The sequence below is a fragment of the Lepeophtheirus salmonis genome, chromosome 1, assembly GCF_016086655.4.
Source record: "Lepeophtheirus salmonis chromosome 1, UVic_Lsal_1.4, whole genome shotgun sequence".
Lineage (NCBI taxonomy): Eukaryota > Metazoa > Arthropoda > Copepoda > Siphonostomatoida > Caligidae > Lepeophtheirus > Lepeophtheirus salmonis.
Genome location: NC_052131.2, coordinates 23139054 through 23161854, shown reverse-complemented (window position 1 = coordinate 23161854; position 22801 = coordinate 23139054). Strand labels below are relative to the sequence as shown.

The window sequence follows — 22801 nt, the reverse complement described above, 5'->3', positions numbered from 1 at the left end:
AAAGGAATGTTATCTGAAATATCAAATTTAGTTTTGTCAATTTTTGAAGCAATTTGTGAATTTGAAATTTTTTTTTCAAAAAAAAAAAATTAGATTTTGAGAATAGGTATGGATTTTCAAAAAAAAACATTGAACAGCTGCAAATTTTTTAATTTTTTGTGAATAACTATGGATTTTTTGTCAAAAATTCAAAAAAATTTGATATTTTAAATTAAATTTTTCAATTTATTTACTTTTTTTTTTTTTTTTCAAACTAATTCCAAAAACCATGTTCCTTTAAAAAATATAATCTTACCAAAACCCCTGTATCCTTACTATATTCTTCTTCGCAACACCTCTTTTTAAATTTCATATTTGAATATTATATTTAAACAAGGACCACTTTTTATTATGTGTTTAATATATTTTCTTCTTGAGCTCCAAAAATGATTTGTGTTTTTTGCTAAGGAATAAGGCTCTCCGATATTACCTCCCCCCGGAAAAAAAAAAAAAAAAAAAAAAAAAAAAAAATCGGCACACCCTTCATTGCTTGAACAAGCTCAAAAGAGACATCCATGTAAAATTTCAACTTCCTAAGGCCAATGATGTGGGCACCTTTAAAATACACAAACCAACTGTGATATGCCTATATATCAAGAGACATTTTTGTAACGAAAAAAAAATGAAGTTATTACTAGGTATTAAAAAACTTTTTTAAAGCTTCTTAATATGTATATTGTGCATCACTCCAAAAACGATAAATAAATTCTTATATATATTAAATTAAAATGGTTATTTAATTTATCTCGTAGGATCGAAAAGGTGATTTTTTTTTAATATAAAAAGTAAATATGTTAGCCACTACTTTGTATACTGAACACCCTTTATTCAATAATTCGTGGAAAAAAAAAAAAAGTATTGGCCACAAAAAAAATATGTAGCATTAAAATTTTCAGTTATTTATACGCAATTTGCTGTATAATTTTTGTACACTGCATGAGCAATAATATATTCAAACACATATACCCCTCAATCAATATGTGTATCAAGTGTCACTTGGCACTTTTATGTATCATATTTTGTAACTTCTTAATAATATATTACCAAAATAATTAACGTTAATAAATAAAAATCTTGGAACATTTTATATAAAATTGCACCACGCAACCTTTCATTGACTTTCTGTTTAGTATCCGTTGCTGGAGTCAGAGCTTTTTTTGTTAGAGTCGGAGTCAAGACGCGGAAAAATTATAATTTATGTAAATTAGAAATTGAGTGTCTGTAAAGTTTTTTTTCTGAATGGATATAATTTATAGATATTAATTTATGATAATTGAAAGTTGAAACTAATTTATACGTTAACATATAGGAGCATAGCCAATATTTATACAAGTTCATTACTTAGTCTTGGGAATAGTCAACATCCTCAGTTTAAAACGTAACGTTCCAGTAAGGGGTTGTGTTTATTGTCGTTCCTCATTTTTGACTGAATTATGATCAGAATGTTATGAATAAGCCAGTAATAGCCATAAGTAATTTAATCTTTGATCTATTTCATTTGTTGTTCAACATATTAAATATCTTATATTCCAAATAATTATTTTATACCTGCACAATTATTTATCACAAAAAGCTCTAAAAATAACTTTTAGATATATATATACATTATATATTTATAGTCCCTAAGCTCAAATGACTCAATAGTACTTATATAGACTATAAAATATATTATTATAAAACTAGGGCAAACCCGCTATCTTAAAGATATCCAATTTAAATAAAAAAGATTTTATTCATATTTAGGTTGTTTATGTTAAAATTTTAAATAAAACGATCTACTATAAATATATAATAGCTAAATTTCAATTGTAAAACCTCCTTATATGCAACATTTCTTATTGTTTTCTGTCCATTTGATGTAAATATAATTAAACAAGTACACCCTTTTGACACTCTTGAAAATTTGAGACAGGGAAAATAAATCTTTTTTTGTATTTAATTAATTTATTTGTGAAAAAACATGTACGTAACTCAAAATTCTAAACAACTTATATTTTAAGTCTGTATCTGTCTCCGTTTTTGAAGTGTATATCTTTGTTTTTCCATGTGGGACGAACAAATCCACTCCACAGCCCTGGTTATTATACATACATCACGGGTGAATATATAAATATAATGAGGAAAATGTAGTGTAGATTGGGCATGCTAAAAAAAAACCGAAAATCAACACAATAAGAAGGACATTTTTGAAAGGAGAAAGAATAATGCTCACTGCGTTTTATTAGGTCAGTTAAAATCATTTGCGACAAGGGACAAAAAAACGGACCAGCTAACAAATACACCGGATTTTCATCACTGAATATATAAGTATATCGTACATAAAATAGGATATGTTGTTTGATTTCATCAACCATTGACCTAATAGGTGTGTCAAAATGCGGCATTATAACAAATAAGTAAGTTCATAATATTTATTTACTCATGTAGTAACTAATGTATTTTAATTTATGCATACAAGGTCTATTAGCTTCTTCTAATGTGAGGAAATATTTCAGAAATTTGCTTTCAATACTTCATTAGTTTATATTTGTATGCTTAATTGAAAAAACATAAAGTAGGAAAAACACAATTAAGACAAGTTACATTAATCATTTATGAACGCTAAAACATTTAATATATTTTCATGAGTTGTACATAATAATTATTCATTTTTGTGATTTAATTATATTACGACGAAATCAAAAGGACTGATTCCATAAAAATTTTGTTTTTTGTCATGCTGTGATGAAAAGTTATTTGACCAATTATTTACAAATGGCTCAAAATTAGGGTAAAAAAGTAAACCATTGTCTTAATTTAATATTTGAAATTTTTTTCTAAAAAAATTAATTTTTAATTTTTTTTTCAAAAAAAATAAAAAAAACTAAGTCCCCACCCTAAATATAATTTTGCAGACACCCCTGATTGTATAAATTGTTTTCACTGACGTCATGACTTGCACAATAGACTGAAAACAATAGAATATTCAAGGCATTATTATTGCATAAATATATAAGGAATTAAAAAATTGTTAAACTTAATTGAACACGTGATTCCCTTTATTGTGTATCATAACTTTAAAGGGCATACCAAAAAATATTCTTTCTGTGCATACCTATGTAATTTGGAAATTTTTCACTAAAAGGCTTAGTATTAGGAAATTAAATTTTTGAAATTTTTATCCAAAACAATTAATTTTTTGAGAAATGATGTGGATTTTTGAATTTTTTTGTAAAATATGTAATATTTTAATTTTTGCCCCCAAAAAATATATTTTTTTGAAAATTATTTAATTTGAAATAATTTTTTCTTGAAATTTTGATTATAACTTTTGAAAATTTTTGTGGAAAGTTGTAGATTTTTGAAAAAAAAAATCCAAAAATTCACAGCATTTTAGAAAAAAAAATATTTGAAATTTAATTTTCAATAAATAGGTGTCCACTAAAAAAGTCCACTAACCCCTACAAATATAACCCCTCACTTGATCTACAAAAAGTAACAGAAAAAAGTCCAAAAACATTTGCCAATAATTAGCCATTCCATCATGGAATTACTCACAGTTTAATCTAATTCAAAATCAAGCAATCAATTTTCAAAATAATGATAAAGAGGGGAAAATGCGAAAAAATATACAACTCACAACAAGATATACTGTAAATTTTATGTTAGTTAGAAAAAGCTGTGGTAGAAACTAAAAAAATAAAATAAACTGGTTTATAGCTAATAGGAAGAATTTTAAGTTTTATTGGGTATATGGAACTGCACAAGACGTTCTCGCACTACAATTCAGCCTTTTGACCCAAAAAAATAAACTGAAGTGAATTTAAATCATCATATTTATATCTTCCTCTCTAGTAGTGGCCAATGAAAAGATTTTTGACTCTATCTTTAAGACTCAAGACTTTACTCGTAAAAATGGTTTTTAAACCGTTTTATCATATGTGTGTAATTTTTCCAACGAAACAAATTACAGTATAATGTGGCATCTTTAAAATTTTTGTAAGTGTTTTATCAGGTAGTGTTCTAAATTTTTTTTTTAAATGAACAAGTTTTTATTAGCTATTTCATCTATAACACATCAAAGATTCGTCAAAATATTAATTTTTACATCTTAAAGACCTCATAACTCAGAATTTTATTGAACAACAGATCTACAATTAAAATTATTGGTAGGAGAACTTTCGATTATACAGCATATCAAATGGGAGACAAATCTGCTATGTTCTAAAAATTACCTGAAGAAACTTTTTTATTTATAAAATACTAATTATTGTGTTTGTATTGAAGTTTTAAATGGACTTTAATTATACTAATCAGTCAACAAAACAAGGAAATATAAATGGTTCAAGAAAGGCGTTGAAATGTCTTCTTCATACCTGGCCATTCTTACGTCTTTAACACGAAAATGTTTGTTCAATATCAACGTCACAGAATTATTATACTTCTATATTCTCTTAAACTGACGCAAATACCAAGATAATTTTGTTTTCTATTTAAATTCCATTGTTACAGCAATTTGAAACATTGTCATGTATAACCAGACATCTAAATCAATATATATATATTGTACATATAAATAAACCTTTTGCAATTTTGGTATTTGTGCATAACTTATTTCCTGAGTTTTTTGTTAATTATAGAGGAGAAACAAAAAAGAATCATTTGTCTGAACAAAATGCCATTAGATACTATATACATATTACTTCTTCGTTTTTTAAGAAGTGTATTTCTTTATAGCAAAGGGGGTAACCTTCTCCCTATAATTAGAAAAGATTAGAGGATAAATTTCTTATAATTGGTCTCAATCGTAAAATAATAGGGAGTAAATTATATACTTCTACAGAGTGGTTCATTAAAAATGGAACACATTGAATTTTAAACTTGAACAAGATATAATTTATTAATTATAAATAGAATTTCAACAAAATTAAAATTATAAATAGCTATGTGTCTGAGCTCTCTTAATCACTAATGTAGACGTCCTTGGCGGCAATTATGCCTTCCTGGCGGCCACGGAATATCTGGCACCCTCTTGGATGTAATCCTCTGTCATGGCATCCCAGTACTGGCGGACAGTGGCATTGAGGACCTCAGTGTTTGGATGAAGGATACTGCAGGTTTTCCCCTAGAAATGCACCACAAAGATGTAATCGGTGCAATTGAGGAGTTTGGCACCAGGACTGTAAGTGTCAAAAAAGAGTTGAAAATACTAATTCAAGAGAGTCTTGCAACGTAAAAGATGGGTTTTTTTTCCTTGCCACTGTTAAAAGGGGTCTTTCAACCATCACAGTGCACTTTCCACCTATTTTTTTATAGCTCTCTGGACAGACTAGTTTGAAACCTCCAGATCTCATTCAGGGCCCTCATGGACTTGAGGGGGCTGGCCAGGCTGTTTTTTCTAACTCCTCTGGATTAAATTTGACCTTTTTGACAGATTCCTTCTTTATGTTCAACGTTTCGGACTTGCTGAGGGTGTAGAAGATGGTCCTGGAAACCTCCAACTACTTGGAGTGTGCGAATGGAAATTGGGCAGTCACGTTCAAGTTTCATTTTCTCAACTTCTACGTAAGCAAGACAGCTTAGTTGTTTATGTTGTGTAACTAATTGTGTATCCTTCAATGAATGGAAATTTAATTTAATTTTAATCACTCAACCTTCATTAATTGGTGAATTGTTCCTATTTCTATGGAACACCTGGTAAATTACATTATAAGCAGAGTAGTTTTTTTAAACGGTCCCATAGTACATTTAAAATTAAGCAAATCTGAATGAGCTGATAGACAAAGTTTAATAATAAAATATACTAAGATTATGTAAAAGGGTCATAATTGGTCTTGATGACCCTGACCAAACACCCACAGGTTATATTTTTGCATATGGCTCGCACAGTTTCTTTAGGGGGTTTGTTCCAAGATAACTTAAAAAGAATACATTGTTGTCCTTGCTGTTTCAGTAAACTTAATTGGTTTTTTTCTCAACTATTTAAACCATGCTAAAATCAAGAAGGGCAGATCTGGTGAATATATTTATTTTTTAAATTTATATTCTATTTCAAAAGTGTTTCAATTCAATTTCAAATATGAAATTTTTTTCAAAAAAAGTTCAAAGATCTATAGTTCTTCACAGAAAATAATTACTTTGGAAGAAGCAATATTTGCAATTAAAAATAGGGGAATGTTTAAAAAAGTGATCTGTATAGTATTAGAGCACTAAGTTTCAACTAATCATATTGTGTATATGTTCAGCGGGGAAAAAATCTGACATCGATAATTCTGTTGTGTTGTACATTTTTTTGCTTATTAATCTTATATACTTCTACTTCCATATACAAATCTTTAGAATCAGTAACAAAAGAATAATATTATAATAAAAAAGTATATTTTATTTCTGTTAAAATGTCAAAATTCCAGCACAAAATAAAATGATTGATTTCCTGTTTGAGTCACACATGTCTGATATATCCATGGATATTTTATACACTATGGTTTTAAAAAATACATATTTGTTCAGTACATTTTTGCTCTATAGTATTAGCCTTTTCCAAAATAATTAAGACAGGTTTGTTTGAAGGGAAAGGAGAAGAGTTAGCTGCAAAATTCTACCAACATCGATTTTCTCATAAATTTTATGGTGCCAAGCCATTCCATAGTTATTCAAAGACTAATTAGCCAATGCCTACATACCATATTTGCACATGTTTCTCCATTCGTCGCTGAATATAGAGACTCACAATTTTCATTTGTACTTTTTGTTACTCTACAAACTGGGCAAAACAGTATATCGTTTACCCTGATGTCTGCTCTAGTCATGCAACCATCTTTCGTTGGCTGGTGATATCCAAGATGGAACTTCATAGGAACGTCCACGGGAGACAAGGACACCCAACAACATCACCCAAGTCAAAGACCTGATAAAGAACAAACCCTGATTGAGCGTACGAGGGGTCTCAGCGGAGCTTTCCCTACCACCCACAGTGGTTTTTAAAATTCTGACTGATTATCTCCTCAGCGTGTGGGTACCCCATTCTATCTCTCAGACAAACAAAGATGAACGAGTAAAGTGCTGTTGTTAACGTAAAGAAAGGTAAAAACGATCAAACAGAGTTCATACAGATCTGTCATCAATTTCTCTTCTGTAAGTTGAAGCACCTGCCAAATACCTATTTAATATAGGGGTGATTTTTATTAGAAATTTTATATAAGGCTAGTTATTTGTTGAGTTTTATAAAATATGCCTGTTTACGTTTTTCTATTCAAACCAGTTTCAACCATAACTCTCTCCGTCAATATTGAGTTTACTTGAACTTTTTTTGCCAATGATGCTGATGATGATATATGAATATTAAGGATGTCAAATATATGCTTGAGGCCGGATCAGCCCGTGAGCTAAATCTAAATTATTACACTATAATAATTAATTATCTATAAAAAAATTTTAAATCTGTTATTCTTATGAGGGGGTTGGAATCAGGTCTGAAAGGGGAGGGGGGGGGGGGGTTAAAGTGTCAAAAAAGGCCTGTAGTATCCTTCATCCAAACACAGAGGGCCTCGAGTCCACTATCAGCCTGCACTGTGACGCAATGTACAATTCCACTCTGTATACGAGTGGAATTTATGTTTATTTCCTTGATATCATAGAGTCTTGTAGCTAGTCTAATAAAACTTCATGACAGCTAAGCTGCTCTTTTCTCAAACATTCTTCAAATTGTCGGGGATCATTTTTTCATATCCTTTATTTTTGCAAACCGGCAGGTCCTATTTTACACCATTATAGAACCTGGAAATACCAGGATAATGAGAAAATAACAGGATTTATTTAGGGGATTTCTCAACTGCTTAACCATAAAACCCCTAAAGGATTTAAATGTTTGGTGTGTAAATACTATTAATTTAAAGAGGTACATAATTATTCCTCCCTGTGCTGCAACATAATAATACAAAAATCAGTTGGCAATCCACATTACTCCCTTCTCTAAAGGTTTACATCATGCAACAATGCTGGTATGTATAAAAATGAAGAAGGGAAAATACGTCATAACTTTGTGGCAAAATTTGTATTCATGAAATCCTTTCCCTTCTTGTATGTTTTACAAACTGACGGTGAATAGCAAGGAGTACTTTAGAGTTATCTCTGCTTGACATTTACGTACTCTCATTGGTTGTAAGGTGATACTATCAGCTTCCTGTTATATGATTCTGGAGGGAGAATATGAATTACTGCCATAAAGAGGAAAACCTCCTACATTTAAAATAACATTAGTGCAGGGTAAATGTTACAATTATATATAAATTCAAATATATTTATTTTATTATACATTTTCTTAAATATAACAACGATACACAAGAATACTTCCTTCAGTTAACACCACGGCAAACGATTATATAATGGACAAAAAGAAGAAAGAGCCCCCCCAAATTATTTTTTTTCTTATATAATTGCTAAACTTAGTGTTTTATTTTCACAGATCCCTTATTTAGCAATGATATGTATGGAACAGAGAATATGAAAAAGTATTAAATAATATTCTTCTAGAATAAGCAGGATGTCCACTGATACTGTTATTTTCGCCTAACTATGATACATCTTTGTTATTAATTGGAGGATCTACCTATTCCTCTTGTGAAGTGCCTCACACTTGTGCAATACGTTAATATTTACAATAAATTTTCAGATTTTTCATGATTAAAGTACGTCTCCCTTTACGACATTGATCGTATATCTCTATATAGGAGGAAGTCAACAGGTCATTTATAGATTAGGTCTAATCACCTACCTACATATTTGATCCAACTTAATAATAACAACATCTTATAAAAGCAGATTTCTTTGATGTCAACGAAGCTATTCTGATCCAAGGATCAATTCCCTTAATCCACCTCATTCTCTTCATGTCATCATCTTCTTCCCTTTTTGTAATAAAAGAAAGCTGTGAAATTGATAATAATTACCTGAAAAATAAAATAAAAATCAGAAATAAATTTATTGGGTAAAACTTTTTTTTTATTACACCATAATAATAATTAACTATAAAGTTGAGAAAATAATATATAAAAATCTTGGTTATACTACAAGATCATGGTTTTTTTTTAAAGATAATTTGACGACCAATTTTGCTTCTAATATAGATTATTTTTTTACATTTAAAGATAATATATAATAACATTATTTACACAACTGCAAAATATTATATCTAGAGATGTTTTTTAAAGGAATATATCAATATAATCTGCAGGATATGTGTTAGTGTCTTTATTTACTATTCTTCTTTATTTTGAAAAATTCAAAGTACTAGAGTATGTTTTCCCTGCTTTGCCCTGAACATTAAGAAAAATAATTAATTCTGAAGTTATTGCTTCATTTAAAACAAAAATGAAGACCCTAAAAGTCTAAAAATTATTTTTCCAGGATGCTGGTGTGTATATTTGAACACCTTTTTTGTAATGAGATTAAAAGCTTTAAAGACGGAAAAATATTCAAGTTGAACTGTTGTTCCTCTCAACTTTTGTCACTTTTATTATATCACGCAACTTCTCCTCCAAAAAGAACCAAAAATAAAAGGTGACAAATCATCTGTTAGTTATCCAAATGAGTCAATCATAATTGTTATTTTTGTCTTAAGTCCTTCCAGACTATTATTGTCCTATTATTTATCAACAATTTTTAAAATGAATATATTTTGTAATATTAAAATCCTTCATAGAATTTTATTCGATACTATATTATTATATTACTTAGTAATATTTTATTAAAAGCGTATATATACATTTGTATATGATGCCCCAAAAAATTCATTGCAACAATAAGATGGCCAATATATATATGATGAGGGATCTACAAGAAATTATATTCCTGTCCTTTTGGAAAATGGAGCAGAAGTATAAAACAACTTATTACTTCGTTCATTTTACACAAAGAATAAATTATGAAATAACCATGACGTATCAAGTGAAATGAGTGAATCAACAGCTGACAACAAAGTACATAGGTTCAAAAATCCTTTGTCTTATTCTATTTTTTCTTTAATCTCCTTTTTAAAAAAGTATGCAAGGATATATCCAATATGCAGAAAGAATAATTTTTAGAATTTTACAGTCTTTATCTTTTTGTTTTATATGAAGTAGTCGTTTGTTAGTCAAAAAAAATTGTTTTAAGATAAATAATATTTTAAGGCCACCAGGACTTTGAAGCCCAAAAAAATGTTACTTGAACCGTCTCTGAAGCCTTAAAAAGCTACATAAAAAATTTCAGCAAAATGTATGAATTGGTATGGCTGTGATTCCCGGACACATCCACACACAGACATTTCATATGTAGATTATAGGTAATCAAGAAGTATCATGAGTAGATATGTCGTCTTTTTAATATATTTTTTTCGGGCATAGTTTAATCATCACTTTGATTTTGAGCTTTTTCACATCTCCAATGATATTCAATAAACGTTTGATATATATCAGGTTTCTGAACCTGGGGTGTATATTTTGTCATGTATGAAATATTCCATAAATGATACAAAAGTAACTTTTCCCGACATTGCCTAGTACAGTAAGAAATTAATACAAATTCTGAACTCTTTTTTGCTTCATACTTTAAAAAAAATTTTATACTCATAGGTCAGATGGAGTCAATGTAATACAAAAAAAAAATAAAGATCGTAAAATTAAAAAAATTAATATGGCAGCATGCTGGTTTGCACTCTTTTTTTAAAAGGGGATTATTAGGTTTAGAGAAGAAAAAACATTTAAAGTTTAACTGTCGTTCGCTTAACTTTCTTATTATTGTCAAAAATCTTATTCTTAGTCTTATTTTCTTGTATTTTTTTTCATTTCTTATCCTTATAATTTGTTTTTAAACATACTTAGAATATGAATATGATTGGACATATCTAAAGAGCTTATATTGACAATTTGCTTAGGACGACCAAGTGCAACAGAGAGGAGATAATCCCAGGCAGGAAGAACATGCCAACATGATGGTGCAACTCTTATCAAGGAAGTTTAAGAAGACTGAGGTAGGGCAGTATGTCAAAGTACAAGTTCCATGTACCAACTCTTGAAAAAAATATATATTCACTACGTCTTGGCTGTTGTGATCCATATAACAGAGAATAGATATTATAGATTAGGGGCACAATATGATGTCTCAAAACAGCTCAATGTAAGAAAGTAATTTGAGCCTTGCAAGGAGTCATTCCTCAGTGTTGATGAAGTTCCCAGAGACTGACTGCACCCATTATGTGGATAGATATGTACAAATAAGTTCATCTGCAGAAAAAGGGACATCTCTGTAATAGCAAATGCCATAATAGCACAACGTGCTGCAAAAAAAGATTATTTGGGGAATGTTTATGTTAAGAATATATTAAGTAAAAAAATTAATGTAAAAAATTAGTTAATACTAAGTATGTTCAAAACAATGACTTTTTCAAATTATTACATTTGATGTTGAAAAGTATATTTATATAAGTTTTTTGTTTATGTCTATTTTGAAAATTTATATGAATTATACAACTGTACAGTTCCAATATTATTCAATAGGATCAACAATTCTAATATAAATTTTATTAGATCTTTTCTCGTTGCTGTAGTCCCCCACATGATTTTGATTCTTCTTGTGGACTAGCAGTTATCTAGGGTAACCCGTGGACAGGGAGTATTATAATATATTGAAAGGGTTCATTGATAATTAGGACGGTAGTGGTGATAGGCTTTGATTGCCACTTGAAATAATGGGCTGCAGAACCTATTAAGTTAAATTTCTTGAAAAATGGCTATATAAAACAAAACTATTCAATATTAATTTATTTCAATTTTAGATAAAATATAAATAAAGGCCAAAATTCATTTTTCATGGCCAAACTACTTAGAAAAAAGATAATCTAAGATCCTTGTTAGAGTTTTAGGAATCTACGAGTTCTCGTCTAATATTTTTGAATGTTTGTACGTATTAAGAGCGTTCTTTGTGTTTTATTGACATTGCGACCATTTTGAGAATAAATACCACTCTCAGGAAGAGTTTAGAAGTGGGACACACCTAAACATTTGTGACGGAAATCTGAAAGATTTCTAAACTTCCATATTATGATGTTATACCCTTCTCAGTAATAGTTCATTTTGAGTACTGGGTACATTGTATCATTTTTCCCGTACGTCTACTTTCTCTTTTTATATGGAAATTGGAGTCAGGAACAGCGGTAAGTTTAAATACAATTATGGGAGTCTTTTAATAATAAGAAAATACCTTGGAGGGTCATGAAAGTAGATGGAAGGTCTCATTATGAGGAGGAAGAGGAGATTGCAATATTGTCTCTTATATAGCATGTCTGGCGGGAGGGGGGAAGGATTTTTCTTTTATGTACCATTAATCAAGATAACGTATTTCTTCCATTGGAATAAAATGTATAGATATAGATAAAGATACCTCAGCTCAATGTTAATAGACAACACAAATCAAAGGATTTACAACTCCCCTACAAGGTCTTCCTGAAAGCAATTATTATACTCTAATGATTCATGGTAGATAAAAAAAAAGTTGTAGTGCATTATATAATGATCTTCTCAAGTCTCATCCCTCAGTGAAAAATCACGGAGGAGGACAAACAAGCTTCTTATTTTATTTTAAAAACTTACGTACATAAATATAGCAGTGTCCATCACATAATTTAATTTTGCTTATTTTTGTTTTATGACTGCTTAACATTGTATATAATCATTTATGGGGTCTAAGATGTGATCAATGATTAGCAGTTACCCTGTTATTGTATCAAGGATAAATGTTCTTTCTTTTTGTTCAACAGCTATCACATAAAACCAAGGTTAAATTTCGCTATAGAATGTACATATTCATTTTGATCTTTGCTTAAGAAAACAAAATCCCAAATCATTGAGAACGTCTAAAACCGTCTAATTAATAAAAATAAAGTTCAACATAGTCTTTTTTAATTAATTTAAAAAAATACAATTATTGTATGATATTAGGGTTTTGAACCCTAAGGATTTTTAGGATGCAAGTTTTCTTGTTTTTGTGAGCCTGAACAGTGTTTGTTTGTCTTTTTCTAAAGCTGTTATTATTATTATTTCATTCTTGAGGAGAAAACATCTAAGTATAAAGTGTTGCTATGAGTCGGTGTCCTCATGAATGAAGGATAATAACGCAGAGGATTTGTTGAAAAGCTTTAAGTGCAAGTCACTTTTAGACTCAAAGTAGAATTGAGGATCGAAACTGGAGTCATTCCTGCGTATAATTTTATTTGATACGGAGTTAGACTTGAGTTTATTCTATTTCTTTTAAGGCATCGACGTGACAGCTAAGAAATTTATTTTTATTTCACTCTTATTTTAGCTATTTCCAGCAAATCTAATGAAACATTATGACAAGTTAGCTGTTATCTTCCAAAACATTATTCAATTTGTCAGGGTTACCTGCTTAATTTTTGAGTTTTTTTACATACACAAAATGCTTACAATTTACAAACTCAATCATATTTGGTACAATGCAAGAGGCTCAAATTAAAATGGAATGTACTATAAAAATGACCTGGGAGGCCTGAAACTTTCCCAAAGTCTTTTTTTTATTATTATCCTCGGACAATAAAAAAATGTCGTTCTCCATGGGAGATATGAATAAATAAATGAGACAGTATATTATTAGAACTACAGTTTGTGTAAGTAAAAACGCATCATATCAGGCAACATTAACCAAATCATCAAGAGCTCAAACGTGATAATCAAGATTAACAAGTGTAAAACTTATATATTCATTCCTTAAAATTCAAAATATCCACCTTTAGCCTCAATTATAGCCTCTAAACGAGGTCGGAAGGTTTAACACACTCTGATGACATACTAAAAAGGCATGGTCATCCAATCCCACTCAATATAGGGCTTAAGACCAAAAGTATTTCTGTGGGGGACAGCACTGGCCTTGGCTTCAATTAATTCCTAAATCCCATAGTCAATTTGGTTCAGATCTGGTGATGATCATCCAATTTAGAAGTTTTTTGGCCTTTGTAAATCAGGTGGACTTTACCGTTGATGTTATAAAATGCCATCTCCGTGAAGGCATTCCTGATTGTCCCTTCATTAACGTTGTGCTTTTTGAAAGCTTGTGCATCAAGGTTTGAGGATTTGCCTCAAAACTGACTCTCAAAGCATGCATGAACTCCTCCGATTGCTTTATTTTATGGACCCTACATTCAGGCTTCCATTGATAGCTGCCATCAGCATCGAACCCTTCCTTATCCTCAAAACAGTGGGCTTGTTCAGTTCCACAAACAGGAATTCCAGCTTTAGAGTAAATCAAGCACTCTACGTTTTTTCGACAACATCACAAACCTGACTTTGTTTATACAAAATTGTATGACGTAAAAAGGAAGTTCTCAAAACTACTCATTCAAACAATGTATTATTCAGCCCTACGTCAATAATTTGGAATTTATTTAACTTTTAATACATTATTCATTTTTGCTTAGGCACACTGTACTCATATTGATAGTTACTTTTTTATCTACTCGTATTAAGTTATCATATACAAGAAATGGGGTAAATCCTGAATGAGAGAAAATATCTTGCTTATATAAACATTCATCGTGAATGCAGGTAAGATCGTGCTAGAGAAATTCTTTTACGTAGTAACATTTTAAAATATCAAACGGCATTTATAGAATAATCAAACCTGAATTATTAAACGAGTATTACCTACATAGTGATATTTGAAAAAGTATTATACAGCTCTAATTATTTATGTATTATGAAATTCTTCTAAAAGTTTTAGTAAGTCGTCAAATAGAAAAAAAAAATTATTTTTTTAAATATTGATGTGCAAATGTGGTAAAATGAAAATGTCATAAAATTACTCTTTGGAATGAATCATAAATGAAATAACTACTTTAAAGAATAACAAATCATAATTGTTGTAATTAAATGATTTAATATTATATTACATATTTATATTTTAATATTTTTTTTTAAAGGAAAGCAAAAACATTGTAAATCAATAACTGATGACAAATATCCAATCAGATTACAGTAAAGGCTAACCCCCCTTAAAAGTAAACACTTTGGTGTTTAATGTAGAAAATGGAGGGTTAGCCCCGTTTTAGTATATATCCTTTTTATAACGGGGTTAGTGGGTTGGACAACGAAGAAACCTCCACAAATAAAACGTTTTTAATTACATTATAAACAGCTTAAATATTATTATAATTACGTCATATTATTTTTGATTTATCTTTTAAACGTTTACTTTCATTTTCTCCTCGTAAATATTAAATAAAAGGCTAAGGGTTGATGTATGAATAGATAAAAATACCTGATTATATTAAAATAATATTAATGATATAATTTGTTATTGTTATAGAAAAAACATTATTCATTATTTTATGCAAATTCGGAGAATCAAATGTGTACTCATCATTTTTGATGAGGTTTTGTGTATTATATTAAAAAAAATAGGCGCAATATCATAATTTTGTAATGCTTATTAAGTTCAACAAACCTCGATAAATAACTGTTTTATTTACAAATAAATCTTAAGGAAGGCTTCAGCAAGATAAATAAAGATTGATATATAAGTATGATTGAATGTTTTAGGAGCACAATGGCGATAAAATGTAGATTTAAAGGACAAATAAGATTTTTTTATAAATTTTGGACTGTATAATATCCCACTTCCCTAAAAGGGGGTTAAAAATGATAATAATCCTGGGGTGTCCAGGAGGGTTGATTTTGGAATTTTATTTTTAAAAAAGTTCAAAATTCCATAGCTATTCACAAAAATTTCAAAAATTCATAGATACCAACAGAAAATTAATTTTTTTGGAAAAAAAAAAAATCAAAAATTCTAGCATTAAGCAAAAATTTCTTAATTTAGGGGGACTACAGCTCCTCCAGCCCACTCCCTGTGGACGCCCATGCAATCCAATATTCCCAAGGAAGATTTATTGCTCTAAGGAAAGAGGAAAATTAATCCAATTTCTTGATACTTATCTTTCATCTACATTGTACGACCGACATAGTGTGATGATCTTTACCCATACACCTAAAATTATGTACAATGCAGTGCCATAAAGAACAATTCATCTACATACTGCAATTGGCAAAAATTAGAAAAAATATTTTGTGCATAGATTTCAATAATATGGAGGTAGAGAATAAACCTGAAGATTAATTTTATAGGTTCCTACTTCTTATTAAATTTACTCTATTTCTTTTGCATATCACGCATAAAAACTAGTGTTAAGACTTTGTTCGAGACGATTATTTGATCTGTTAATCAGTAATTTTTTCTAATGTATTCTTGACTTGATATTAGGTCTATACAGTGGAGAAAAATTTCCTTTCTAAAGTGATTTTTTTCCTCAAATTTATTTTGTAAAAAAATAAAGATACGGACTGGACTGAAATAAATTATTTCGGACCGGTACTGGATTAATAGACAAAACCCTAATACTAATACAGACCTTCATTTTCAGTTCGTATAAGAAGACCGCCAGCTCCTCCTCTATGTCGACTCTCCCCATTACTGTGTTTGTTTTCTTCCATATGAATGATTTCCACTGGGGTGGAAGTCATCATGAAGTATGATAATTTCTATGTATTATTGTATTCACACTCGTTCTTTTTTTTTAACAAATTATCTTTTCAATTTTTTTTTTTTTTTTTTTTTTTTTTTTGGAAGATATTTTTTCTATGTATATTGACTGTAATGAAGGAAAAAAGTGCTGTGTTTATATCAAGGCCTGTTTGATAAATGCGTGGGCATTATGTCTTTTCCAACGTTTTTCTTTTCTTTCATTACTAATACAACTGTTAGTACATACATACACACAATCATATAAGCAGTCGATACGTTCATATAAATTATGCATGTTTGAAAATCATTAGTGATATGGTTTCCATCTGAGTTTACAAAGCATAGTTTTAGTACTACTTATGTATAAAAAGTAAAACATTATGGTTTTGTCTCCTGTCCCTTTATTAATTATAATTATACTTTATCTATAATTCAAATGAGGATCTAAACATGCACTGCTCATATTCTTCTATTATACCTCATACGTCATTTCTAAGTTTACATTGAGATTGTTTTTCAAAATTTATGTAAAACTAGATCATGAAGACAGTGACAACGAAATCAAGTTTATTTCTAGTGAATTATAACTGCCATCGAGTTTTTTTTTTTTAATTTGGCCTCCCTAACCCTCAATGACGGCCTCCAACCTCTATCTGAAGGCTGCACGAACCTTACAGATTGTAGACTTCCACTTCCTCGCAGAAACGTGATGCTTTTTACAGGAAGCTCCCTCGACCTTTTCCTAGATGGAATAATCCATAGGATTAAGATAAGTGTAGCTCAGAGAACACATGTTCTTGGACACATTCGAAAGAAACTTGGCTCTTGACAACTTCTTCAAGTAATGAGATATTTCTTCCTCCTTGGTCTTGATTTTACTGACAAGTCATATTTGATTATCCTTCGGAGTGTGACTTCACTCACATTCATCTTCTTGGTCATATCAACTCACTCGATTTCTAACAAGCTGTTTTTTTACACGCAAAATCTTGGTCTTTGTTCTTTCTGTTCCTTTCCAACCTTGTCCATACTTTCTTGCGACTGTTCCTCGAGTTTCAAATCGCTTTTAATGACATACACGGCCTTCCGACTAATCCTGAAGTCATTGATAATCATAATTGGGGTCTACTCGCCCAAGAGCAATTCCAGAAGTAAATTCCATTGGCTTCCATTTTTTTGTCTTTGAAGAAGATTATAAATTGCAAATAAATATTAGAATATAATGCAACTTCATTTTTGTAAGTTTTTCCATCAAAACTCGAGGTGTGAGCATTTCTAAATGTGTAAACTAATATATAACAGATGAGTTATACCTATTAAACAAGGGCTGATATCAAAATATTTTCTGATCCAATATCAAAAAAAATTATTTTTCCGTTCTGATATTTTGCAAATGATTAGATGTTCATTGAAATTATTTGTTCTATTAAAGCCTTTGTTGGTGTATGCGTAAATTGATCGAAAAGTGTCACTTGTGAGATACAAATTTATTTTGATTATAAAAAATAGGAATCATCAATTTGATCCCGGTTTAGTAATGTTAATGAGAGATCCGTTTAAAAGAACACAGCATTTTTTGTAAAAGACATATTTGACAAGGCTCGGTAATGAATAAAACTTATTTTGGATTCTTTACCTAATGTAATGACCAGAGATGTAAATTTTGTGTCGCAATCTTTTAAAGAAGTAAACAGATCCTAAAAAATGCATTCATTCATCTAAGTCTGTGTACTTCGTTATTAAGTATTCCTGGCTACAAAAGTTGTACAATTTTTTTATACTACCTTTTTTTCCTTATTGCATTATATCAAATATCAGAGGAAATATCGAAATTTCCAATAAGTTTCTCCAATAAAAATATTGGATATTTTGCTCCATATCCATAATAATACTTTTAATCCATATATCGTTTTTTCACTTTTGATCCGATACGTCAAGCCACGTCCTAATTAATTCAATTACAATGAAAAGTGGAATCAGCCCTCCAGGAGTTCCCTCTGGAACTAAATGGGCAAGCCTTTACTCACTACTATAAACCTAAGAAACAACTGGCCTCCCTAACCACAAAAGTAAACTACCATAAATATGACTCCTTCTAAATTCAATTAAAATAGGTGTGTCAAGAAATTTTCCTTTTTCTTATGGAGAGGCTTTGGAACAAAAAGATTGGGAACCACTGTCATAGGGGTCATGTATTTACGAGGTTTTGTACAATATTATCCAGTGAAGTGTGTGAATTAGCTTGAGCTTGTATAAAGGGTTCTCAAGTTTTTGAAATTATTCTCAAGTACAATTTTGAGATCTTATGTTAATTTACTATCTAAAAATATAAGAAAATCCTATTTCCGTGGGGTAATTTTGTTTACAAATCAAAAAGATTTATCTTCTAAGGGTATCTACACACATATAGGAGCTGACGGTGTCTTCTCAGAATTACTCTGGGACCCCGTCCGATCTAAGTCCCTTCCACCAGCCCTAGAGCGTATTTTTAAGAAGGGAGAAGGCAAATTATATAACGGTGACTTCATCAGGTACATCTGCATGACAATTTTTTTAGGGAAATTAATATAATTCCTTTCTCGAAAATTATGACAATTAAAATTGTTTCGACAGACAAGAGGATTTTTTTTTCTTGTGATAACTATAAAAATTCAGTAAAAGTGGGGTAGGGGGCCATTAGCCCTTCAACCCTATGGTTACAGGGGCACTGGTGTCCTCAATCTCCTTTAACTTTTTGGTGGTAATTTACTAGTTATTAGTGATGGGACGATTCCCAAAAAATCCCGATGCAATGCCAATTCCGATTCTTTAATATTTTATAATTATAGTTAAAATAAAAAATTTGCTATCAAAGACGTCTACCGGATCATATATTGGTTTTTATAATTTGTTTGTAAATAAAATTCAATTATACAATTTGATATTTAACTTTTTTCGAAAATCTACAAATATTCTCAGAAAATTAAATTTTTTGCCGAAAAATTTACAAAACCCACAACTGTTAACAGAAAATAAAACTTTTTGGAAGAATATTTCAAAAATTCTCAGTTGTACTCAAAAAAAAGTTGGATAAAAAGTTTCAAATTTAAATTTGTAGTGGAAAGTTTTTAGAAAAAATCAAATTTTAAAATTTTCGGAGAATAAATCACAAAATACTTAGGTATCCACAAAAAGTTAATTTTTTTGAAAAAAAAAATTGAAAAATGTAATTAAATTTCTAATTTTTATTTTTCAAAACAAAAAAATTTCAAATATTAATTTATTTGTAAAATGGAAAAATTACTTAATTTGAGAGGGTATTAATTTTTTTCTTAACCTAGAAAAGAAAATATAAAGTTTAATACCAGTAATACATAAATAGAAATCGGAATTCCAAATTTAAACATTATTTCCCCGATCCCAATACCGATAAAATGTCCCATTACTACTAATTATAGCAAATGTCATTTTTTTTAAATTGAATAGTTAATTATATTGTTTTACTAAATATATAAGAAGTTATATTCTAATAAAAAATATATTGGTTGATTCATTTCTATTAGCCACAAATGGTTTGATCCTAATTCTTAGTAATTTTTTTCACAAATAAAAGGACGTTAGTAAACACTAGTTATTCCTAAACTGTTCTTTTTTACATTCATAACATTCATTATTAAGACAGCTCAGACTCACATATATTTATGGTATTAATTTTGTTGAAATTAATACCATCATATATATATTGTTGAAATTCTATAATTAATAAATAAATTATATGTTGTTGAAGTTTAAAATTCAAAGTGTTTAGACATTAATGGACCACTCAGTATTTCGAATCATGTTTTTTTAATATTCTAATTTGCCACCCTATAAAGTATTTACTACCACTCCTTTACCACTCTTCCGCTTATGATGACGTCTTTATTGTCTTTGAGAATCCTTAAAAAAATGCAAAACGACCATTTTAAAGGTCTTTAAAGGACTGCATGTTACTGACCTATCCTTTATATCGCATTGAGACAAATGATGTTGTGTTTGTATTGTGTTATTTGGATAATCCTATAATTTATTATTTATCCGTCTTACTCTATTAGGACATACAACAATGTTTGTGAACTTTGTGTTTTGTAGATTTTACAGACGTCATTTCGATGATTTATTTTTGTTTTAATGTTTTATTACTTATACATAGAATTGTGAAGTCTAAAAAATTTCTAGATTATGCAGTTATTTATAGTTGCCGATTTGAATAGAGCTTTTTTATTTTCCAAAGCTGTTATCATTTTCATTTCACTCTTGAAGAGATAATATCTAACTTACACACAAACTTAAACTTTGACATTATTTTGTTGTCAGCTGTCGATGTTTATTTCCCCCATTAGTTTTCGGATATTGATTAGTTGAGACTCACTTAAGACTTTACTCGTCACAAATTCAAAAATTTAGAATGTGCTTTGTTGTCAGCTGTAGTTTTTTCTACTTCCCCCCCCCCTTTAATTATTGTTCTCAATATTGATTAATTGAATTTAACTGAGATATTATTAAGCTGGAAACAATTAATATAAATTAGATAATAGTAAATCCATTGTGAGGAAGAAGTAGCTAATTATCTGTTTCTTTTTTGAAGAAAGGTTGCAATATACATTAAATATAACGACGTGATCTAAGTATATAGTAACTAGGCGTGAGTGTGTTCATGAATTATTGAGAATAAGACTAATGATTTGTTATAACTAAGGATATGAAAAAGGTCGAAATCTCTGTGTTTATAAAAACTATATCTGAGAGAATGCTGTAAAAAATATGTAAACTTTGAGAGACGATATGTCTGCAGACAAAGATTACTATGAACTATTATTCCTAAAAATAATTATGAATTTTAAAATAGGAGGAATAATTAATAATATCTTGCAGGTTACCATTACATACTTTTTTTTATCATTTATGAACATTGGGATTTCGACCATTCCCACATCCATAGTTATAAGTGTAGGTCCTTGTTTGACTGAGAGTAGATTTGAGGATCGACATCAGAGTCATTCTTGCCAATGTCTTCACTTTAAACGGAGCAGGGTTTGTGTTTATTTTCTTCTTTTCATTGCTACTCCCAGCTAATATAATAAAACGTAATGGCAGCTAAGTTCCTCAATTCTCAAAAAAATCTTCAAATTGACAGGATTACAATGTTTATTTTTGTATTTTTTTAAACATACTGGTTGATAGTATTATTTGTATCTATGCATATTATAATCTATATTCTTTGCGATTTTTCTTTTGTTCTTGAAGTGAAAACATCTAAGTAACTGTCTGTAGAAGTTATAAGCAGAAGGTATAAAATATGTATTAGAAAGCTTTCAATTTTTGAACAAAAATCTGAACCAGCTGTTGTCCTAATAATTTAATTTTGAAATTTTTGGAAGAAAACTTTAAGACACAACCTTTGTGAACATGTTCACTCAATATGGCCACCCTCAGAAGCAATCACTGCCTCGATACGGCCGTGGAAAGCCTTGCAGGAGTTGATGATGAACTTCTTGGACAAATTGTTCCACTCCTTTACAATGGCGACCTTCAAGGAGTCTACGTTCGGGTGAGATGTCTGGTCAGTCTCCTTCTCCAAAGTGTCCCACACAGTAAAGTCCAACGGGTTCCAATCCGGCGAAGATGATGTCCACATATCCTTGTTGCAAAAATCACCCATGTTATCAGAGCAGAACTTCTGGCATTTTGCCGATATGTATGAGGGTGCACCATCTTGAATCCACACATAGTTATCCTCTGGGTAGGTGGCCTTAAGCCATGGCAGTATGGTGAACCTCAGCACCTTATAGTAGGCCTCCTAGCCCATTTTCTCCCCAACATTAAAAAGAAGTGAGGCATCTTCCTGCCGTCGGACGCCACGTCCACCAGGACCATTGCTTGGGCTGGATCTTATGTACGGAATACCCCCTTGACCTTCTCTAGTGATCCCCCATGCCAACGGTCGTTCCGAGGGTTGTAGACCTGGTCCACAGTCAAAATCGTCTCGTCAGAGAACATTTTACTGTGGATCCATTTGCCTTGATCCATGCACAAACTTTCTTGCAGCTCTGTAGTCTACTTTCCTTCAGAATGTCCGTAAACAAGTGGTGTGGTGTCCTTGTGTAAGAGGACAACCCTAAGTCCTCCTTCACAGTCCTCCTGATTGTCCCCTCGTCCACGTCAAACTCGTTAGAGAGGCGATTCATGGATTTTG

At 30.2% G+C, this 22801-nt stretch overlaps 1 protein-coding gene across 15 annotated transcripts in view; it reads right to left on the bottom strand.

Moving 5' to 3' along the window:
• The window catches only part of LOC121123780 (band 7 protein AGAP004871), a 179097-nt gene that overhangs the window by 53271 nt on the left and 103025 nt on the right, over positions 1-22801 (bottom strand). For 2 of the 15 annotated variants that reach the window (XM_071889479.1, XM_071889486.1), the window contains one exon: positions 8792-8966. The exons of 9 other annotated variants lie outside the window; for them this stretch is intronic. Coding sequence is in view for 3 of the 6 variants with exons in the window: in XM_071889507.1 (XP_071745608.1) it covers positions 16475-16589 (115 nt within the window). In the remaining 3 variants the exon portion in view is untranslated. Of the gene's footprint in view, positions 1-8791; positions 8967-16474; positions 16771-22801 lie in introns of those variants that run through there. 4 more of the 15 variants (XM_071889507.1, XM_071889508.1, XM_071889504.1 and 1 more) reach the window with 3 other exon arrangements.